This window comes from Syngnathus typhle, linkage group LG4 (assembly GCF_033458585.1).
Source record: "Syngnathus typhle isolate RoL2023-S1 ecotype Sweden linkage group LG4, RoL_Styp_1.0, whole genome shotgun sequence".
NCBI classification, from domain to species: domain Eukaryota; kingdom Metazoa; phylum Chordata; class Actinopteri; order Syngnathiformes; family Syngnathidae; genus Syngnathus; species Syngnathus typhle.
The window spans coordinates 21,511,658-21,529,721 of record NC_083741.1 but is presented as its reverse complement, the minus strand read 5'-3'; the positions used below and the strand labels follow the sequence as shown (position 1 = coordinate 21,529,721).

General features: G+C 42.7%; 1 protein-coding gene across 5 annotated transcripts; it reads right to left on the bottom strand.

The window, feature by feature from the left end:
* Positions 1 to 5,326: 5,326 nt before the first annotated feature.
* Positions 5,327 to 18,005, bottom strand: LOC133152300 (multiple C2 and transmembrane domain-containing protein 2-like). 5 transcript variants are annotated; one of them, XM_061275808.1, is made up of 22 exons: positions 17,849 to 18,005; positions 14,616 to 15,155; positions 13,444 to 13,555; positions 12,140 to 12,282; positions 11,991 to 12,067; positions 11,709 to 11,823; positions 11,523 to 11,555; positions 10,413 to 10,568; positions 9,931 to 10,061; positions 9,673 to 9,859; positions 9,022 to 9,115; positions 8,852 to 8,954; positions 8,421 to 8,523; positions 8,145 to 8,246; positions 7,994 to 8,068; positions 7,365 to 7,484; positions 6,540 to 6,653; positions 6,396 to 6,437; positions 6,221 to 6,330; positions 6,031 to 6,140; positions 5,854 to 5,951; positions 5,327 to 5,637 (listed from the first exon to the last, which is right to left on the bottom strand). In XM_061275808.1, the coding sequence occupies exons 2-22, from the start codon at positions 15,105 to 15,107 to the stop codon at positions 5,590 to 5,592; spliced, it is 2,565 nt and encodes an 854-aa protein (XP_061131792.1). In that variant the 5' UTR covers positions 15,108 to 15,155; positions 17,849 to 18,005; the 3' UTR covers positions 5,327 to 5,589. The 5 variants fall into 5 exon arrangements, with proteins under 5 accessions (XP_061131792.1, XP_061131793.1, XP_061131794.1 ...); XM_061275809.1 differs by having other exon boundaries at positions 10,413 to 10,565; XM_061275810.1 differs by lacking the exon at positions 11,523 to 11,555.
* Between the last annotated feature and the right edge of the window lie 59 nt (positions 18,006 to 18,064).

Sequence of the window (18,064 nt, the reverse complement as noted above, 5' to 3'; positions counted from 1 at the left end):
TAGGGAAATATCATGGTCAAAGGTCACAGGTGTCAAGCTCTAGTCCTCGGGGCCGCGTTCCAACATGTTTTCCAAGTGACCCTCGTTAAGCGCACCTGCGTGAAAAGTTTTAGCTCCTTTCACGTTCTGCAGGAGCTAAAACTTTTCACGCAGGTGCACTTAACGAGGGAATCACACGGATACTCCATTAGGTACACCGCCATTTTCAAGTGTACCTAATAACAGGCCACTTTATTAGGGAAATATTATGGTCAAAGGTCACAGGTGTCAAGCTCTCGGACTTGGGGCCGCATTCCAACATGTTTTCCTGATTGGCTGGTTGATCTGTGACGTCACACGGACCCTCCATTAGGTACACCACCTACCTAATAACTTTATGCATTTTTTGTACGTGTCAAGAATGTGTATTTGACTACTTGCTCTTTATTTTGGGGACACCAACACATATTACACAACGTATACATATTGTCATATCAAGCAGTTAACCAGTTTTGTTTTCATGCCGAAAAAAATAAAAACAAGGAATAAAACACCAGACAAGTTTTAACAGGTTTTAATGTTTATTAAAATAATAATCATCATCATCATGTTAAAAGTACATTTCAAACCAGCAATCTAATGTGAAATTGCAGTAGATATATTGGCTAACAATATTTAGGCGTATATATGCGTACACGTTATTTTAAAACTACTATTTTGTTTTCATGCCCAAAAAATTAAAAACAAGGAATAAAACACTAGACAAGTTTAAACAGGTTTTAATGTTTATTAAAAAAATAAAATAAAAATAAAAATAAAAATAATCATGTTAAAAGTACATTTCGAACCAGCAATCTAATGTGAAATTGCAGTAGATATATTGGATAACAATATTTAGGCGTATATATGCATACACGTTATTTTAAAACTACTATAAGTGTTATAAAATGAAGATCTCCCAAAGAGAAGCATAATCCCCCTTGTTGCAAGGCAGCGCATCCCTTCATGCAATAAAGTTAGCCGTTAGCTTGGAGAAAACGCGCATAAAAGAAGTGATGCTTCAGTGAATGGTTCTTTTTTTCCATGGCACATCGTAAATCGACATTCTGGCTTGCATAGTTCACGCCAGAAGACGCAACACATTCACTGACTGATCCGTTGATGCACGGGAAGGCAGTTCACCCATTAACTCGTTCGCGAACGCGAAAGTCAGGATTCGTTCCCTCACTGATCCGTTCTCGCGATGAACGGGAAATGCAAATCACTCGTTCACTCACTGATCAGTTCAGTTGATGAACGAGAAATGCAATTCACGACTCGTTCGGGAACGGGGAGTTATGTCATTTTCTTCTTCGTTTTGTTTTACGGCGAGGTGGCACCAGCTTCAATGTGCATTCTGACACCTACTGGTCAAGCCGTATGAACTGAAAAAAGAACGAATCACTTTAGGAAGTGATTCGTTCACTGAAAATACTCGTTCCTTTGAACGAATCGTTCACTCACGAGCCAACACTAACTCACGGTAAGTGGACCCCCACATCTTCAGCAACTCCCAAGAGTGTCGCTGCTTTTTCAAAAAGGAAGGAAGCGGCTCGCGCACGTCTATATCCCGTCAACCAATCAGATTAAATCTTTTTATGCACAATTATCAAACAAATTAAAACAATTGTTTTATCAGTTTTGAAAATAACAGTAACAATTTTAATAGATGCTTGATAAACCAGATTTTTCGGGTTTTTTCTCTTAACCTCATTGAGGATAAGCGCTTTGAATGAATGAATGAATGAATGAATGAATGAATGAATGAATGAATGAATGAATGAATGAAAAATAAGAAGATTGGGGAGAAGAGCGTCAATCTTATCTGTTTAAAAAAAAATCCACGCATACACAAAATAATGCAAGGACTCGATCTTTTTATCTTTTAATATAATTTTAGGGTTAAGGTTAGAGCTAGGTCTTGAGCTAGGGTTAGAACTCAGAATATTTCTTTGTGTTTTGAATTTAGAATATATAAATTTGTTATTGAATTTTAAATGGAGATACGAGATGCATGCGTTTTCTTCTTCTACTTTATCAGCAACATTGTTCAATTTGATTGAAATGGCGCTGTTTATTTTGTTTATTTATTCATTGTGTTGCTAAACCTACCCCCTACGTTTAAGTTTGCATGTTTCTTTTTGGACAACAATGACACTGAGGCCGTTGCCATATTGTTTGTGTGCTGTGAACTTTGATTTGTTGACCTGTTGAGCTTCTCCGTAACCCCATGGCGATCAGACGTGTGGAATTCCTGCTGGTTAACTGCTCGGAATGAGAAATTGTACACACCGGGTAGGCGCCGGGGAGAGAGAGCAGCGCCTTCATTGTGGGGTTTTTTTTTTTTTGGGGGGGGGGGGTATTTCTATCCATTCATCAAATCCCTCTACTTTGAATTGAATGCGGGATTACTCATGCTTTATTTCTTTTCAAGTATTTAGTTTTAAAAATCAAACTTAATTTATAGTTACATTTTTAAATGTGTCTATAACTTTTAAAACTTATATTGAATGAATGCAAATTACTTTTGATTTTAACACTTATATTGAATGACTTTTATTGAATTCATTGGACGTTTTAATTCTGTTGAGACGATTGTCAAGAATAAAATTAATTGGTTATGGACCAGTAGAAATAACGTAGTAATCTAGACGTGTATTTACGGTTGAAGTCACCTTTCTGTGCAGGGATGACCACTTATCATGACCAAATAAATAAAAAATAACAAAAAAATTAAAAAATTAAAAAAATAAAACATGCAAAAATATATACTATATATATTTTTTTTAAAAAGACAAAAAAAATAAAAAATAAAAAATAAAAATAAATAGTGCCTACCAAAGACAAAACTTCAGTGGAAGATTGAAACGTGTGTGCACATGCGCACACGCGTGCATGCGCGTATTTGTGTGTATCCGTTGTTTGCTCGCGTGCCAAGCGAGACGTCTGTCTGTATTCGGGCATATTACGTAAGCGCAAGTGTAATCGCTTATATAAGCAGGAGAGTGAAACGCACTGAAGCTACTACATCTGTGCGTCCAACAATTTAGTTTTTTTTGCAGCTTTTTTTTCTCTTCAAATCCCAATAGATTCTTCATCAAATTCAAGGTTACAAAGGAACGGGAGCACTTTTGCATATGTCCAGGCCGCTTTGAGAGCCGCGGATGGCGTCAATTCTTTGTGCCATTGAAATCACTGAGCGGCTGACAGCTTCATCCGCCATCATGACAGGAGCACTATGAACCGCAGTAACACCCGACACTTCATTAGCATGTGGGAATAAACACTTGTGACGTCACCCATTAACCTGAATAAATTGACTGTAGTTGAAAAAAAAAACACCTAGTTTCAAACCTTACTTTAAAACACTAATTTTGAAGCCTTCATTTTACACTAACATTAATTTGCAAGACTAATCCTAACCTTACTTTAAATCCCTAACCTGAGTTGGAATCCCTTTTTTTAAAACACCAGCTTTACTAAAGTCGAGCAGAGTTGTGCCAACATTGGATCTCCCACCATCAGATCTCGTTACCGCCGATGTGTAATTGATGAGTGCTGACAATGAGTTGGCTAATGCGGAAGGTAATTGTGCCAGAGAAAAGGCCAAACACACACGCACGCACACACACACCCATCAACACATTAAGTAAGTCTCATCACCTCTGAAGCCAAGTTAAACACATAAAACACAAGCAACAACAACATATTAAACATTGAGGGTGGAATAATCATGCAGCATTTTAACTTTTTTTTTTTTAAGTGAGGTTTCCATTCTTTTTCTCCCCTTCTCCCCAGAATCTTCTCATGAGGAACGTCGTCTTCTGTTAGAATTCCGAGTGTTGTTCCAAAGCAACAGCATCACGGGGGTGGGGGGGATGTAAAAGGAGTATCGGGGGTGTTGTGCTGTCTGGTAGCCGTCAACGGTGACCTCGGGGTCCGGCCTCCCTCAGGATCGGCCGAGCGAGTGACGTCTCATCTCCAGGGATGACAAGAGGGATGTCTTTGTCTGGAGTCTTCTTCTTCTTCTGGGAATTGGACGAGCCTCAGCGTCGGAAAAGAAAAGAAAAGCCCTTTTTGCCGGAGACCCCGTCCCGCCGCTGACCTCCGCCACCCAAGAAAAGCCACGGTGAAAAGAAGGCCACCATCTCAAGATGGCCGCCGAGATGATGACAGCAGGGAAAAAAAGCCAATTGGGGAGGAGATCAAAGGTCTTTCACGCCGTTCCAGAAAAGGGGATCGGGAATACGGGAACAGAGCCCCCCCAACTCACACGTCCTCTGCGGCAATTAGACAACCGTGAATGGGGGACGGGTCAAGGCCTGCCCGCAGAATGGCCTTCTTCATCTTTTATCCCAAACGGCTTTCACATCACACGCAAGACGCACAATTAGGCGAACACTAAAACAGAAAATGCACACCCAACAAACTAGAATACAGATTTACTAATGAAATATAATCATCCACAAGCGAGACAACACAAAACTGATATATTGGGTCACAATTTTTTCTCTTGGAGGCACAAAATGCAGACAGACATCACTGAGACACTAAAAGGCCACCCGGAGTTGACGATGGGTGTCAATCACAGCAGTCGCCTCGGGCTCCCCTGAATCGCAACGTTTGATGTCACCGTCATGGCCGCCCTGACGTCCCTCCAGTGAGACCTCCCCCCGGAGGGATGCCGGGACCCCCAAACCCGCTCATTAGAACCAGCACGTGTGATCAATGTGGAGTAATGATTTATCTTCGTATTCCTACTTTGTAGCATTACAAATTGTCATAACATTACTTTGTGAGCATAGGATTAGTGTAAAATGACAATTTCCTTGTGATTTTACAAAATGACAATTTTTTTCATTGCTGTGTAGTAATTGATGTTGCTAATGAGGTTGAACAAGTCCTCTGAGACGCAACCACGGCGGCCATGTAGGTGTCACGTGAAGGTGCGATTTGACTTGCTAATGTGCAGCTGGTACGTATTCACATCTTCATTAAAGTAAAGTTTTGCGCTACGGGTGTCCAAGTGACGCGACCTCGCCGCTTCCTGGAAGGCAGCTCATTAATATTCAGCAGCGACACTGACGCTAACGAGACGCTGAGGTGCGAGGGTCGACGACATCGTCACGCCTTCTGTCACGTAAACACGTGCGTGACCTTGTGAAGGTCATGTGTGGCAAACACAAAGGGATGAAATAGTGGATGGCACTATGTGTGTATTTTACAATTATTTGCAATTATTAAAAAAAAAAAAAAACTTTATATACAAATCTCATTTTGAGGGAGGGGGCAGAGAAAAGACACTTCATTTTGTGTAAGTCTAAATTTATTGCCGTTGTAATGCCAGGCAATAATAGATATTTTTTAGAGGTGTATCTTTATATATAATACATAAAAACATGAATACATCAAATTGTAGTAAATGAAATAAAAAAGTAAACAAACCTGTCCTTTTTTTGTCGTGTGGTTTCGGTTCTCAAAAGTATTGAAAAGTAAAAAGTTCATTAAAAAAAAGAGCTAAAGCAAAGTCCTTAAAGGTAAAAGGTGGGCGAGTCCTCAGTCTTGGTCGGTTTACGTGGTCTTCTTTTTCTTAACGTTTTTGTGCTCGCTGTACTGCACCTTGAAACGACATCATCGGCATCAACACGAAGCGCAACGATGACAAAAAGAATATCTTTGTTTCATTGCCACGTGACCACCCTGGCCGAGACTTGATAAGAACACGAAGCTGATGGTGGTCTCGTCTTAGCAAAAGAAAAACCTTACGCATTAAATCCCATGATGAGGAAGTGCGCGGAATGTGCCGCCAACAAACTTTAAAATGTTCCATCTTACCTTCTGTACATCTGAAGGAACCCTGCTCAGGAAGTCCAGCACCTCGTTGTTGTCGATGGCGAAAGGGTTGCGCAATCGCTTGGTGAATTTATGGATGCCTAGAATTCAGGAAAAAATGTGAAAACTAACCCTCTTGGAAAAAAAAAAAGGAAAAAAAGTATTAGCAGTGGCTCTTACCCCATATTAAGACAATGTAGCGCATTGGGATGTAGTAGGTGAGCACAGTGGCCGTGCTAAAGAGCAGCAAAGCCAGGCTGGACAGGAAGGGCTCCGACCAGTTGAACGTGCTTAAAAAAAAAAAAAAACCACACAAAATTCTCTTCCAAAAATCGACCAAATATGAAATGCGAGCTCGTGAAAAGGTTACTTTTTAATCCGCTCCCCGAAGTTGGCCACCTCATCCAGGAAGGTCTGAAGGCTGATGACGATGTCCTGCACCATGTGGATCTTCTCCATCAGACCTCGGCGCTCGGACTCCTGACGCCAGCGGCACAGATTGACACGCTTGCCTCCGTTGTAATTTGGTGGTTATGATTGATTACCTTCTCGTCGTCCTCCTCTTCGTCACCTACGTCCATACTGCTCTGAGAAGAACCGCGGTCAACATTCACGTTAGCGGAGGAATACATTGATCAATTTTGTTCATTTTCACTGAGGACAAAGTGTAAAAAAAAGATGCCACTCACCAGGTCTTGACTGTCTTGCCCGGAGCAGATCTGCATGTAGTTCCATGAGATGAGCAGGACCAGGATGAGGGGAAGCATATAGAACTCCCAGTGCCACACCATCAACAGGAACACCTGCAGGCATGTCATTGATGATCCGTCAGCCAATAAGAGAGCAGCAATTACTGCACTTCCTGTTTCAACCATTACTATTTCCTGCAAATTATGAACCTCACTTGTTGTGTTAAGGCACACATTGATGAAACACAATCCACATAGTGTGTATGATAATAATAATAATAATAATAATAAAGGAAAAAAAAAAACAGCTACCAAATGTCACTACCGGCGGGATCTCCCAATTTAATGCTGGAGGAAATCGCGGCATGCCAGGGCGGTAATCCCTGGGAGTTGAGCCAAAGCAGGGATTTAGGAAGAAGGAAGCAAATAAAAGGTAAGGCGTTTAGAGTGAGAAGATGAGAGCAGATGGCCATGCAGTGTCTGTGTGTCAAAATCTCAACCGAGGACCGCCCACGTCCGTTCGGCTTACAAAAACGGAGGAAAAAAAGCGGCATGATGGAGTCATTATTCCGCGACGACAGACGCCACGGGATCCCGGAACATGCTCGGAAAAGGAAGCTGCAACTTTTCTTCTTCTTCTCTGGGAAATTTCCGGAAACTTGAGGATAAACAAGTCGGATCAATCAAAGCCAATGTTCCCGCTCTGTTCCTCAATCAACTCACTCGCTGTCAATGTGTCTAGCCCCTCCCTTCTCAGTTCCCATTCACCGTTATTTTGCCTGCAATTGCCAAAAATTAATTTGAGTACTAAAGTCAAAGACTCACCACAAAGGCCAGCAGGCTCCTTTGGACGCTCTCCCACTGGAAGCAGCTCTTCACGTACTGCAGGGTGGACGTGATGGCCCGGTAGAGCGCCCGCACACGCTGCACGTTCCTGGCTAGAGCCTGACAAACAAATTTGAAATAAGATGATGCATCCAACCCACTTACCCACTTTATCGAGTTTTTTTTTTTTTTTTAACGTTGACAAAAACTTCAACGTAACTTCAAAGGGTAAATTAGCATGGAGTTGCGCAATGGCATCCGGGCTCCGACGCAGGAATGGGTATGTTGGGGGGGGGGTCCACGTTGGAAATCTGACCTGATTTTGTCCAACATGAAAACAAGCAGTAGGAGCGGTAGCGCACGTCACAGCCACTGTAAGCCAATTTGGGCGTTAGCGGGCGATGTATTGTGTGGCAACAATGAGGCTTTTGTGGGGCGTACAGACAGTCAGGCACCCGCTCTGGCACCCTGTCTCACTTACTGTATATCAAACTAATGTGGCGGAACACGGCACGGTCGGCGGCCATTAACGCTCAATTCAAAGCAGCGGGGCCGCTTTTGCTTTTACTGCTTTCCACCAGGGGAGGAAACACTTGGACTGGAGGGGGATCATCACAAGCGTCGCATACCTTTTTGGAAAATTTGGGATTATCTTCCATGAATTGTCTCTCCCGGGGCTGGAATGTTCTTATGCTGGCACGGATCTGGATTAGAAATATTTAAATAAATAAGAAGTCAGAGGAAGTTGGAGCTTTGACGAGTCTTGGTATGAAGACTCACGGGGTTGAAAATCAACTCCAGCTCCAGCGTGATGTTTCCTTTGCTCAGGCCGCCCAAGTCCTCCTTCTTCAGGGGCAAGGTGATCTGCTGCCTGCTGCGGATCTGCGTCCAGCACAAATACACACACACACAAAAAAAAAAGGGTCAGAGGGGGCGCGGGACCGACCGGGCCGTGAACCGGACCGCCAGTCGAGTCGGATCATGTCTCAGCGTGACACGCGATGCCGACGTGACGGCGTGGGGAAGGTGTGACGAAGGAGGAGGCGGCTTGGGTACCCAGAGCAGAGGAATGGCTACTTTTCCCAGGAAGTCCGGAGCTTTGTCTCCGTCCTCGTCGAAAACTGTCACCAGGAGAACCTCGTGGACGTCCCACACGGGACTGGGAACGCACAACAACAATTTCTCCTTAATTCCACGTTATGTGCATGATTTGAAGTTTAAATGTCTTAAATTAGCCAGCATGTAACTTTCTAATTGCGCACACTCTTTAGTAGCTAATTTCCTTTGTACTGCACTTTTCTTAAAAGTTTCGTGATTTACAAATATAGCGACAGGTTGCACATTTTTTTTAAGGCTCAAAATTCTTGTGGACATTGATTCTCAAATGTGGTTGCTGTGTGCATTATTTGGTATATAAATTCCTTTTTGTGATCAATAGCTGGGATTATTTAATTGATTTATTGAAATAAATTTGGGACAATACTAACAAGGTGAAGACTTTCTTCCACTCAGGCTGGAGGCTCTTGTAGACGGTATGCGTCTGCAGCCTGTCGTTGCAGAGTTCCAAAACGCAGAAGGGGTCGCTCTTGCCTGCGCCACAAAAACCCCAAATGCTCACAGTGAGTTCCCAGCATGCAATGTGTTTGCTTGAGCTTACCGTTGAGATCGGCGGACATCAGGTCGCAGGCCTTGATGACTTTGACTTGGAGAAAGCCCACATCGCTGATGTTCTTCAGGGACCGTTGAAGGCTCTGAAAGGACAAGTATGAAGCTAATTCATGTAAATGCAATATTATTATATTAGGTTTTTTTGGTTATTTTAATTGTTATTTTTCAAATCAATAAATATTTTTTGCAATAAGATTAAGGGGACCTTTAGCTATTTTTAACAGCAGTTTACAACATTAAGTTTTCAAAGTGTTGCCATAATAAAGGAATGAATTGTAATTTTTGTTTAAAAAAAGGAATGGTTTTTTTTTTTTTTTTTTGAAGGGGCGAAAAATTCCCAATATAAAGAATTGTTTTTTGTTAAAGAAATTCTGATCATTTGCATAACATTATCGTGCGTGCAAATAATGGCCAGCATCTGGCCACTTCACTAACGCTTTTTCCTAACAAATGCTGCCACCTAGCGGTCTTTAAAAGAACACGAACAGAAACATTCTTGCTATTACTAAGAAATCTTTCTTTTTTTTTTTTTTTTAAATTACATTTGACTACAATTTGGCCAAGACATCTTTTTTTTTTTTTTTTTGATGAAATTATAAATTACAGGTAAGAAACACAAGTGTGTTATACTGGTACTGACATAGTTGTCCAGCTGGTTCTGGTGCTCGGCCGGATCGTCGAAGGGCGCCACGGAGAGATCCGAGATGGAAACCCCGCTACAGGTGCTGATCATGACCAGGAAAACCAGACGTCCTCGGCCCGAGTCCAACAACAGCGTGAAGTGTTGCCTCTCATCTAGGGGGACGCCAGAAAGATCCACCTCACACCTGCGTGAAAAAATCAAATCCAATCAAAGCGGAACCGACGTATACAGAAAAGTCAGCGTACAGAGACTCACACTCCCAAACACTCCTCAGACCGTCGCCCCTCTTTGGACCAAACTTCCGCCTCCAGCATGCTGCTGCCGTCCTGGAAGTAGTTCAAGGTGAACTTCTCCCTCCACTGAGGCTTGGACACCCTGGCGACATTCTGCACGAGGAGAACGAAAAGAAAAGAAAGTCTTCTCTTTAACATGACCAACTGAGCGTCTTGTCTGTCTATCTATCTATCTATCTATCTATCTATCTATCTATCTATCTATCTATCTATCTATCTATCTATCTATCTATCTATCTATCTATCTATCTATCTATCTATCTATCTATCTATCTATCTATCTATCTATCTATCTATCTATCTATCTATCTATCTATCTATCTATCTATCTATCTATCTATCTATCTATCTATTTATTTATTTATTTATTTATTTATTTATTAATTAATTAATTAATTAATTAATTAATTTTCTTAATTTATCTAGTCCTTTGATTATTGGTACCTTGCTCTTGTATTGCTGCTCGCCCAGCCGGAAGCGGACAAAGACCTGTCCGGTCGGCGAGTCCGCGGGAACGTCCTGCCCCTCCACCAGCGTCACCTTGACCAACGAAGTCCACAGCTGGCTCTTCCTTAGCGCCTCAGACAGCCTCGTGCTCTGCTGGAAAGAAGCCAATTGTGGGAGACGGAGTGGCAGTTAAATCGAGCCAGCCGGTTCTCCTTGAGGAGCTCCTGGCAGAGGTGGGAGGATGTGCAAGTCGGAACTCGGTCTTAACAAGTCTCTCGCAAGTCCCAAGTTACTTTCGTTACTCTAAGTCCCGTCTCTCAATACAAGTTTCATACGTTTGACCCGAGCAAGTCCTGAAAATAAATTTGACTCCGGTCAAGTCATGATAGTCTCATCCTCCACGTCTGCCTCATGGTTGGCACCGGACCGTGCAGATGTACCGAATGTGTTATCTATGGCACACGCTCGGTGAAGCAGGCAGTGCCGCACTGTGGTGGCATGCATCATGCAGACATGCACGTGTGCTCAATAGCCTCCTAAAAGCATGCGCTCAATCAAACAGTAAACACGGCAGGTTATACCTAAAATAAATAAATAAATAACAAGGCTCACTGCGGTTCTGGGTCTCACTTTCACTGTAAAAAATATATAATAGTAATAAATCACAGATTATATTAAACTAAATTTCTGGATAGCCACAACGACAACATCCTGAGAAAGATTCAGCCCAATCGCTCCTTAAAAACAATTAGAGTAACAATGTAATAGTCGATAAATCGAACAAAGATGTTTTGATGAACATCACAGAAAATTTCAAACCAATTTGTTTTCATAAACATCAAACACTATTTAATCTTCATACTCTAAATCTTCATTATACCGAATACATTTGATTAAAATCTCAACTTGATTCGACTAAACCTTGTTCCGTGCAAGAAAAAAAAATAAAAAAATTGGAACCTTACAATATTACCGATATGTATTAACCTCATAATATAACCTAATGTTCATTCACCGAACATCCCTGAAAATGGTAACGATCTTCTATTGCGATCCTTGGTGCAGGTTGAATACAAACAACAAATTGTTAGTGTGGGCGTGGCTTACCCGACTACTGCGTTTTCGGATTTGTGGCCAGCGCTGTGGGTCGGCGCAAGGGTGTTAGGTGCAGAAGACAAAGCACAGTCACGTTAGTTAGCGGTGGATAACACAAGGCAACACTTATAAGACAATGCACGACAAAAAAGCTGCAGCTAGAAGCCATGGATGAAGGCGTGCAAAAGCGACCCCTACTGGTCCACGGCGGCTGCCTTCATCTCTTCGCTTGAGGCTTATGTCCAGCAGAATCTCGCCCATGTCGTCCTCGAGGCTGTTGGGGTCGTCCAGACGCAGACACAGCTCGTTGACACTGCACAGACGAGAAGAAAAAAAAAAAAAAAAAAAGATGAAATTAAATATCATCAATTTAAATCCAACAAATGAGTCTTCAATAAAACAAAAATATCATCTCCTGTCACAGACAATTTCAATTTGTTTTTATAAATATTATTTTTTTTTAAAAATGACATGGCTCACTTGTCCAGGTCCAGTTCACTGAGGAGGATGCTGGCCGAGCCCATGAAGTCGTCGGTGGTCAGGTCACGGTCGTACACCTGAGTTGACACGGCCACCGTTACCATGGTGACCTTTTTTTTTTTTTTTTTAAGAACATGATGGCGACCCACCTTAACGTAGAGCCACTGGCTGAGGTTCCGAACGGGGATGGAAAAGTTCTCACTCCACATGGGGTTGAGATTCTTGACGACCACTTTGCTCTTGTAGATGGTCTTGCCTTCCAGTTTGAACTTCACGTAAGGGTCGCTGGTGCCTGAAAATGGAGACGTCAAAATAAAAGAATGTATGAAATCAATACAAACCAAATTTACTCTTTCAAAAGCCAGTTATTTTTAAATTCACATTTGCAATATGGAAGACTAATTTGTTAGATGCACTGATGACTAAATAATGACTTTTTTTGTACTGGTTTTTTTCCCCAAAACAAAAAGCCTGGAGCACAAAAGCCTAAAATAGAGAAAAAAATTGGTCAACTTGGATTAAACCAAAAAAAAAAAAATCAGATGTTTCTCAACATTGACTGGAAGTTGCCACATGTGACTTCCAGTCAAGAAAAACAACAGTCGCTTCCAAGATTATGTTTTGGCTCGATGAGCCACAACTTCTTGTTCTGTTTCCATTGTAAATTTACTGCCACATTGTTCTAATTAGCGTAGTGAATACAGCGAATGCATTTTGTTTTTGCTTCCATTGCAGATTCATCTTTGAGCACATTCAATTTAATACTCCTCTTTATAAACTTGCAATCTCCATCGATAAATCGCTAAGCCAAATGCATCGACTACCTGTTGATGGTTAACCTGAATGTCGAGTTAATAACAAAATGGCTAATGACACAATCGGCTTCTGGGCGTGCCAACAAAGAAAAGTCGGACTTTGAGCCCTGGACTACTGTTGGGCGGACGGTCAACAAACGTACGGTAGCAGGGCGAGGCTCAGATGGGTTACAATACGCCACCTGGAATTTTACCTGCAGGAGCATTTTCGCTAACGCGCGTCAAGCGTTTGACAAGCAAGATGGAGGCAAACTACTTTAGGGAGAAAACGATCAATTTTTTTCCTGTGTTGGTTTTTCGAGCAAGGCTCATCTATTTTGCAGATTTGTGGTTTTTGCGTTTGGGTTTGCAGAGGTTCTATTTACTTAAGCGGAGGAGTTCTCGTTAAGGGGATTTGCTTGATGGTACGCGTTATTTAGACAGGACTTTTTTTCGGGGCGGTTACTTCGGCCGCATCAAACGAGCACTTTGTGTACACTGAAACGTGTTTCTTATAAGATTACTAGCTAGGCGAGTATCTATTGTTAGCAAAATGAGCTGAAGTGAAACGTGATGACGGAGACGAGAGTGGAGTCATTGTAAGATAAAAAGGAAATGCGATAAGAATTTGGCATGAAGCCGTTTTGAAGTCTTTGTACCGCAGCGGTCCCTGATGACAAGATTCCGCCCCTCCTTCAGGTTGATGGTGAGCAGGAAGGAGCTCAGAGAGTCTCTCCTACCCTCAAAGTTGCTGGACGACTCCATGTTACACTGAAAACACACACAGTTCAGTGTACAACGGATGTTAGCGCAAAAACATTCCTCACCTATATCACGTCATCAAAGACGTGCTAGCAAGACGTGCTAGCAAAACATGCCGCGCTTCCCATTTCTGGAACTGGACCTCAACTCCGAGTGAGCCCAAGCTCAGAGGAGCAGCCGCTCTTTAATGTCCTCGCCAGCAGCTGGGCGGCGACGATGACACGAGACACCTTGTCGACGATACCTCGGCTTTTGTGCCTCGGCCGCTAAAGCTATTTGCTCAACGGCGAGTTTTCGTATCGCTCGGGTGATGCACAATGGCGGCAAAGACTAGAGTCTGATTTGCAAACAGCATGAGGTATTACATCACAACACTTGATCACGGGATGTGGGCGCACCCGAGTTGACATTGTGTACACATTGTGCAGTTAATCCACTAAACTAATAACATAAAGCAAGGTGGATAAAGCCAAGTGGTAAACTTCTCAAGACGACGCAGAGAAAGGTCCAGATCGCAATCGGCAGCGGTGGGCGTTAGCGCCTGATGGGCTGCTAATGGCTAGCTGCTCAATGTACGCTATATTAAGTGCCCACGTACAGCCAAAGCACTTTAGGCGATGCAGAGTTCACGAGTAAATCCGCATCCTGGTGACACACACGTAATCATACGCCCACCTACGAAGGAATGTTGACAGTAAAAGTTGCCGGATGGGATATTTGACAGGCGCCGTGGGATGATTGTTACGGTGGAACGCAAATAATACTTTGGAGGCAGCAGAATCAAACCCTCAAGACTCAGTTGCGTCGTTAAAAGAAAAGCTCGTGTTGCGGGACCCGTCGTGAGCAAACACTAAAAATTACAGGCAAAACATTGGCCTTGTTTTGACAATACTTTGGCCCTTAGTTTTGTGCTATGTGTGTTTAACTTTACAACAGGCTGGAAAACCGGAGAAACTCCGATGATTTCTTTGTCGGGTTTTCTGTGTGCGCGTGTGTGAGACCACAAACATGCCCAGATCTGCCCAGGTCCACTCATTTCTCCATGCAAATCTTTTCTCCCACAACATACCTGCGAGCCGTCGTCCGCACCGTCCGGACTGTACACGGTCATCATTTCGGGCAGGGCGAGCTCCTCAGCCTCTATTCCGCCGCCGCCGCCGCCACTTCGGGTCGATAGCCGTTGCCACGTTGAGGAACCCTCGTCCATGTGCACGCTGTTGAACGACTCCTGAGAGGACGTCCAGTCCGTGTCGTCTGCAGGCGCGCTCAGTGTGTGCTGACTCCCTCCTCCTGCTCCTTCCCCTCCCACCACCGAGCCACCTCGTCGGGCAGGATAGGCCAGTGGCGAGGTCGGGCTGCTGTAGCAGGGCGCGGGACTCTTGCGGAGGTAGGGCGAGGAGGCAACGGGGCCAAAGACGTCCCGCCTCAAGTCTCGCATGTCGGGCACCGAAGAGCTGAAGCGGTGGTCGATGGGGGACGGTTCCGGGGGGGAGGCGGCGGACCCTTTTTTCCCCCTGCCCGTCTTGTCCCGCCGCAGCTTCCGTCGTAAGTGCTGCAGCATGCTGGAATTGTCGCCGTCCTGCTTTCTTTAGCGGATGCTCACCAACATCTATGGCACAAAGAAAAACAAAAAAAGATAGTAACAATGTTAATGTTCCTAATTTTAGACGAGTGTAAGAAGACAATTAAAAGAATTGTCAGTATTTGAGTTCTGGTACTTTTGTACATCTTGACAACACTAAAGGACAAAATAATAGCATGAATGGTGTTCAAGTCGCAATGAGTCAAGTGTTGATACTCATGTTCAAACTCACCTTTCCGGAATTTGAACAAGGCGATAAATGGCGATGGATTGAAGCCAAGAAAAGGAAAGAGACGCCATAACAATGATGTCACGTTCACAAAACACAACAGACAACCAGGGTAACATGACGCCAGACACGAGAGTCTATGCTGCATCGGTGGGATAACGTTTTTTATCATTCACGAAGCTGCGAACGGAATTACGGGATACGATTCATGTTAAAAAAATGCCATGTAGTATGTATAATCATTCAATTATTTACAATGTATCAATGAAAAAAAACATTTAATCAGACTAATAATTTTAATAATTAACAGATGAATTCAAAAAGTTTAAAATTTGTAAAGTTTTATTCGATTTTTTTTCTTTCTTTATTTTTGTCTTTATTTCAGGCAAATGCTGTTCTGTTACAAAAAAACAATGTTAACTTTTTAAATTTCATTCTACTTTTTCTGTAAGTTGACTTTGTTTTGTTTACCGTAATTTTTGGACTATAAGTTGCGTTTTTTTTCATAGTTTGGGTGGGGGGGCGACTTATACTCAGGAGCGACTTGTATACATACATATATATATATATATATATATATATATATATATATATATATATATATATATATATATATATATATATGGTTTTTTTTCCACTTTTTTGGGCATTTTATGGCTGGTGCGACTTATACTCCGGTGCGACTTATAGTCCGAAAATTACGGTACTTTAATGTTAATAAGAATACAATGTTATGAAGAATTATAAAAATTGTATGCGTCTGTTTATAATATACTGTAGAATTGTCATCGTGGCAGCGAATTTAGGGAGAGTGAAACGTTTTCTTTTTCCGCGGGGCGGGGGTGGGTGGGGGGAGAAAGCAATTAAGCACCGTATTTACTCTTGATCATGGAAATGTTGGCCGAGTCGGATTCAAGAATCATTTGGCAATGTGCGCGAGTCCTACTTAGCCTCTAGCTAGTAAAGTGAGTCACAACAAAACCTGTGCACCGCACGGCGTCTGCAGCTCAAAACCAGCAAAGTGCTTGCGTCACAGGTCTGCAGCCCGACCCAAATAGGGGGATTAGGAGCACAGCTAAACAACACAATTTCAGTAAAAAAAACTGGGCAGGCAAAACCTGAGTGAGAGCATCAGTCCATCATGGCATCACATCAGCCCACAAGTACACATCATCAAAAAGAAACAAGTACCAAATGTTCATGGCCAGACAAATGTTGATGCACCTTCCCATCTGCGACCTTGACAGTGATGGCGAAGAAAACAAAACACAGCTGGAGGATAAATGTGGTGTTCTTTTTGCAAGGCTGATTCATGGATAAGATATATTGAAAATCAACCAGGACTGCGTTTGACTTGATGCGATTGCATCACGAGTAGACTCACACGTGCAATATCTCCACACCATGTGACTTCCTCTTTCAACTATGAATCAAGTCATTAACCCATAAAACGAAAGTCTTACCACACATTTCCAGAGAAGTGATTTTCACCGGATCTTAACGCCTCTGCTACTTTTTTGTCTTGCTGCCAGTCAGTGAGCGTGCGAGCTAAACAGCGAGAGCGTCGTGTCGGAACACGACGGGGACCTCGTTCCTTCTCGCTCGTCAGACCAAAGTATGCATCAAGAATGGATATGGATCACCGTGTAGAAGTTAACTGCGACCACAAAATGACTATCAAAATGTGGTCAGCTTTTATCTGAACAAACATCTTATTAATTAAGAAGATCCCAGTAGGTTTATGTTCGTCTAAGGATTTCATTTTGGGGTTTGGGTTCCAGATTAAGAATGAGTTTTAGGGATAGAGGTCAGAGTTTGGGTTAGGGTTATGTTAAGTGGGTTAGGGTTAAGGTTAAAAGGATTTTGGGGTTAGTTATAGGGCATATGACAAAGGTCCGCCACACACCAAGGAAAGTATCTTAACTGTCCCAGAGTCAACCAGTTTTTATGAGTGACTAATCTGTGGATGGTAGTATTATGGCAAATCAATATTTGAATATTGACCCCTGTATGACATCACATAAGTAACAACCAATCAAAAGGGACATGAACTTTCACAAAATAATGTTTCTTATTGTGTTTGATAAAAATACTACATTGCTAATTTTAGATATAACAGTAGCTTTAAAAAAAAAAAAAAAAGCAAAGCGTGGAGAGTCTGTAACCGAAATGCAACGGTGGAGTCACCATCTAGAAAGATCACATTTCTAATTTGTTTCCTCTCTCTGTGACCATCTGCTTTGGCTTGACAATCATTTTTGTGGTTCGAAGTAAAAATATACAGCCTTAAACATGACACACGGTCGCAATATGTCGCAGCGCATCGGGAAGGGCTATAAGAGCCGTAGTATGCAGGAGCAGGAAGCGTTCTCTCACTTTTTGCACAACTTTCCGTCAGTTTGAGTCAAGCTCTTGGGAATCAACTTACCTGCATGACGGACCGCCCTGTCGGACTCTAAAGTACACAAAACAAATGTTGACGTTTCTTTACCTTGGAGGCGACGGCGGAGACGCTTCTCCCCACGACGTAAGTCGACTCCTACTCCCTGCTCGACTGCGACACATCCCGAGTCTCGACGACTCTAACCTGCCGCCCCCCGCTCCGACATTAGACAATCGTTTATAGTAGGCAACAAAGTGCTTCCGGTAAATATAAAAATAAAAGCTTTTCCGGGAGATCGGTATAATAAAGATGTCTCGGTTATTT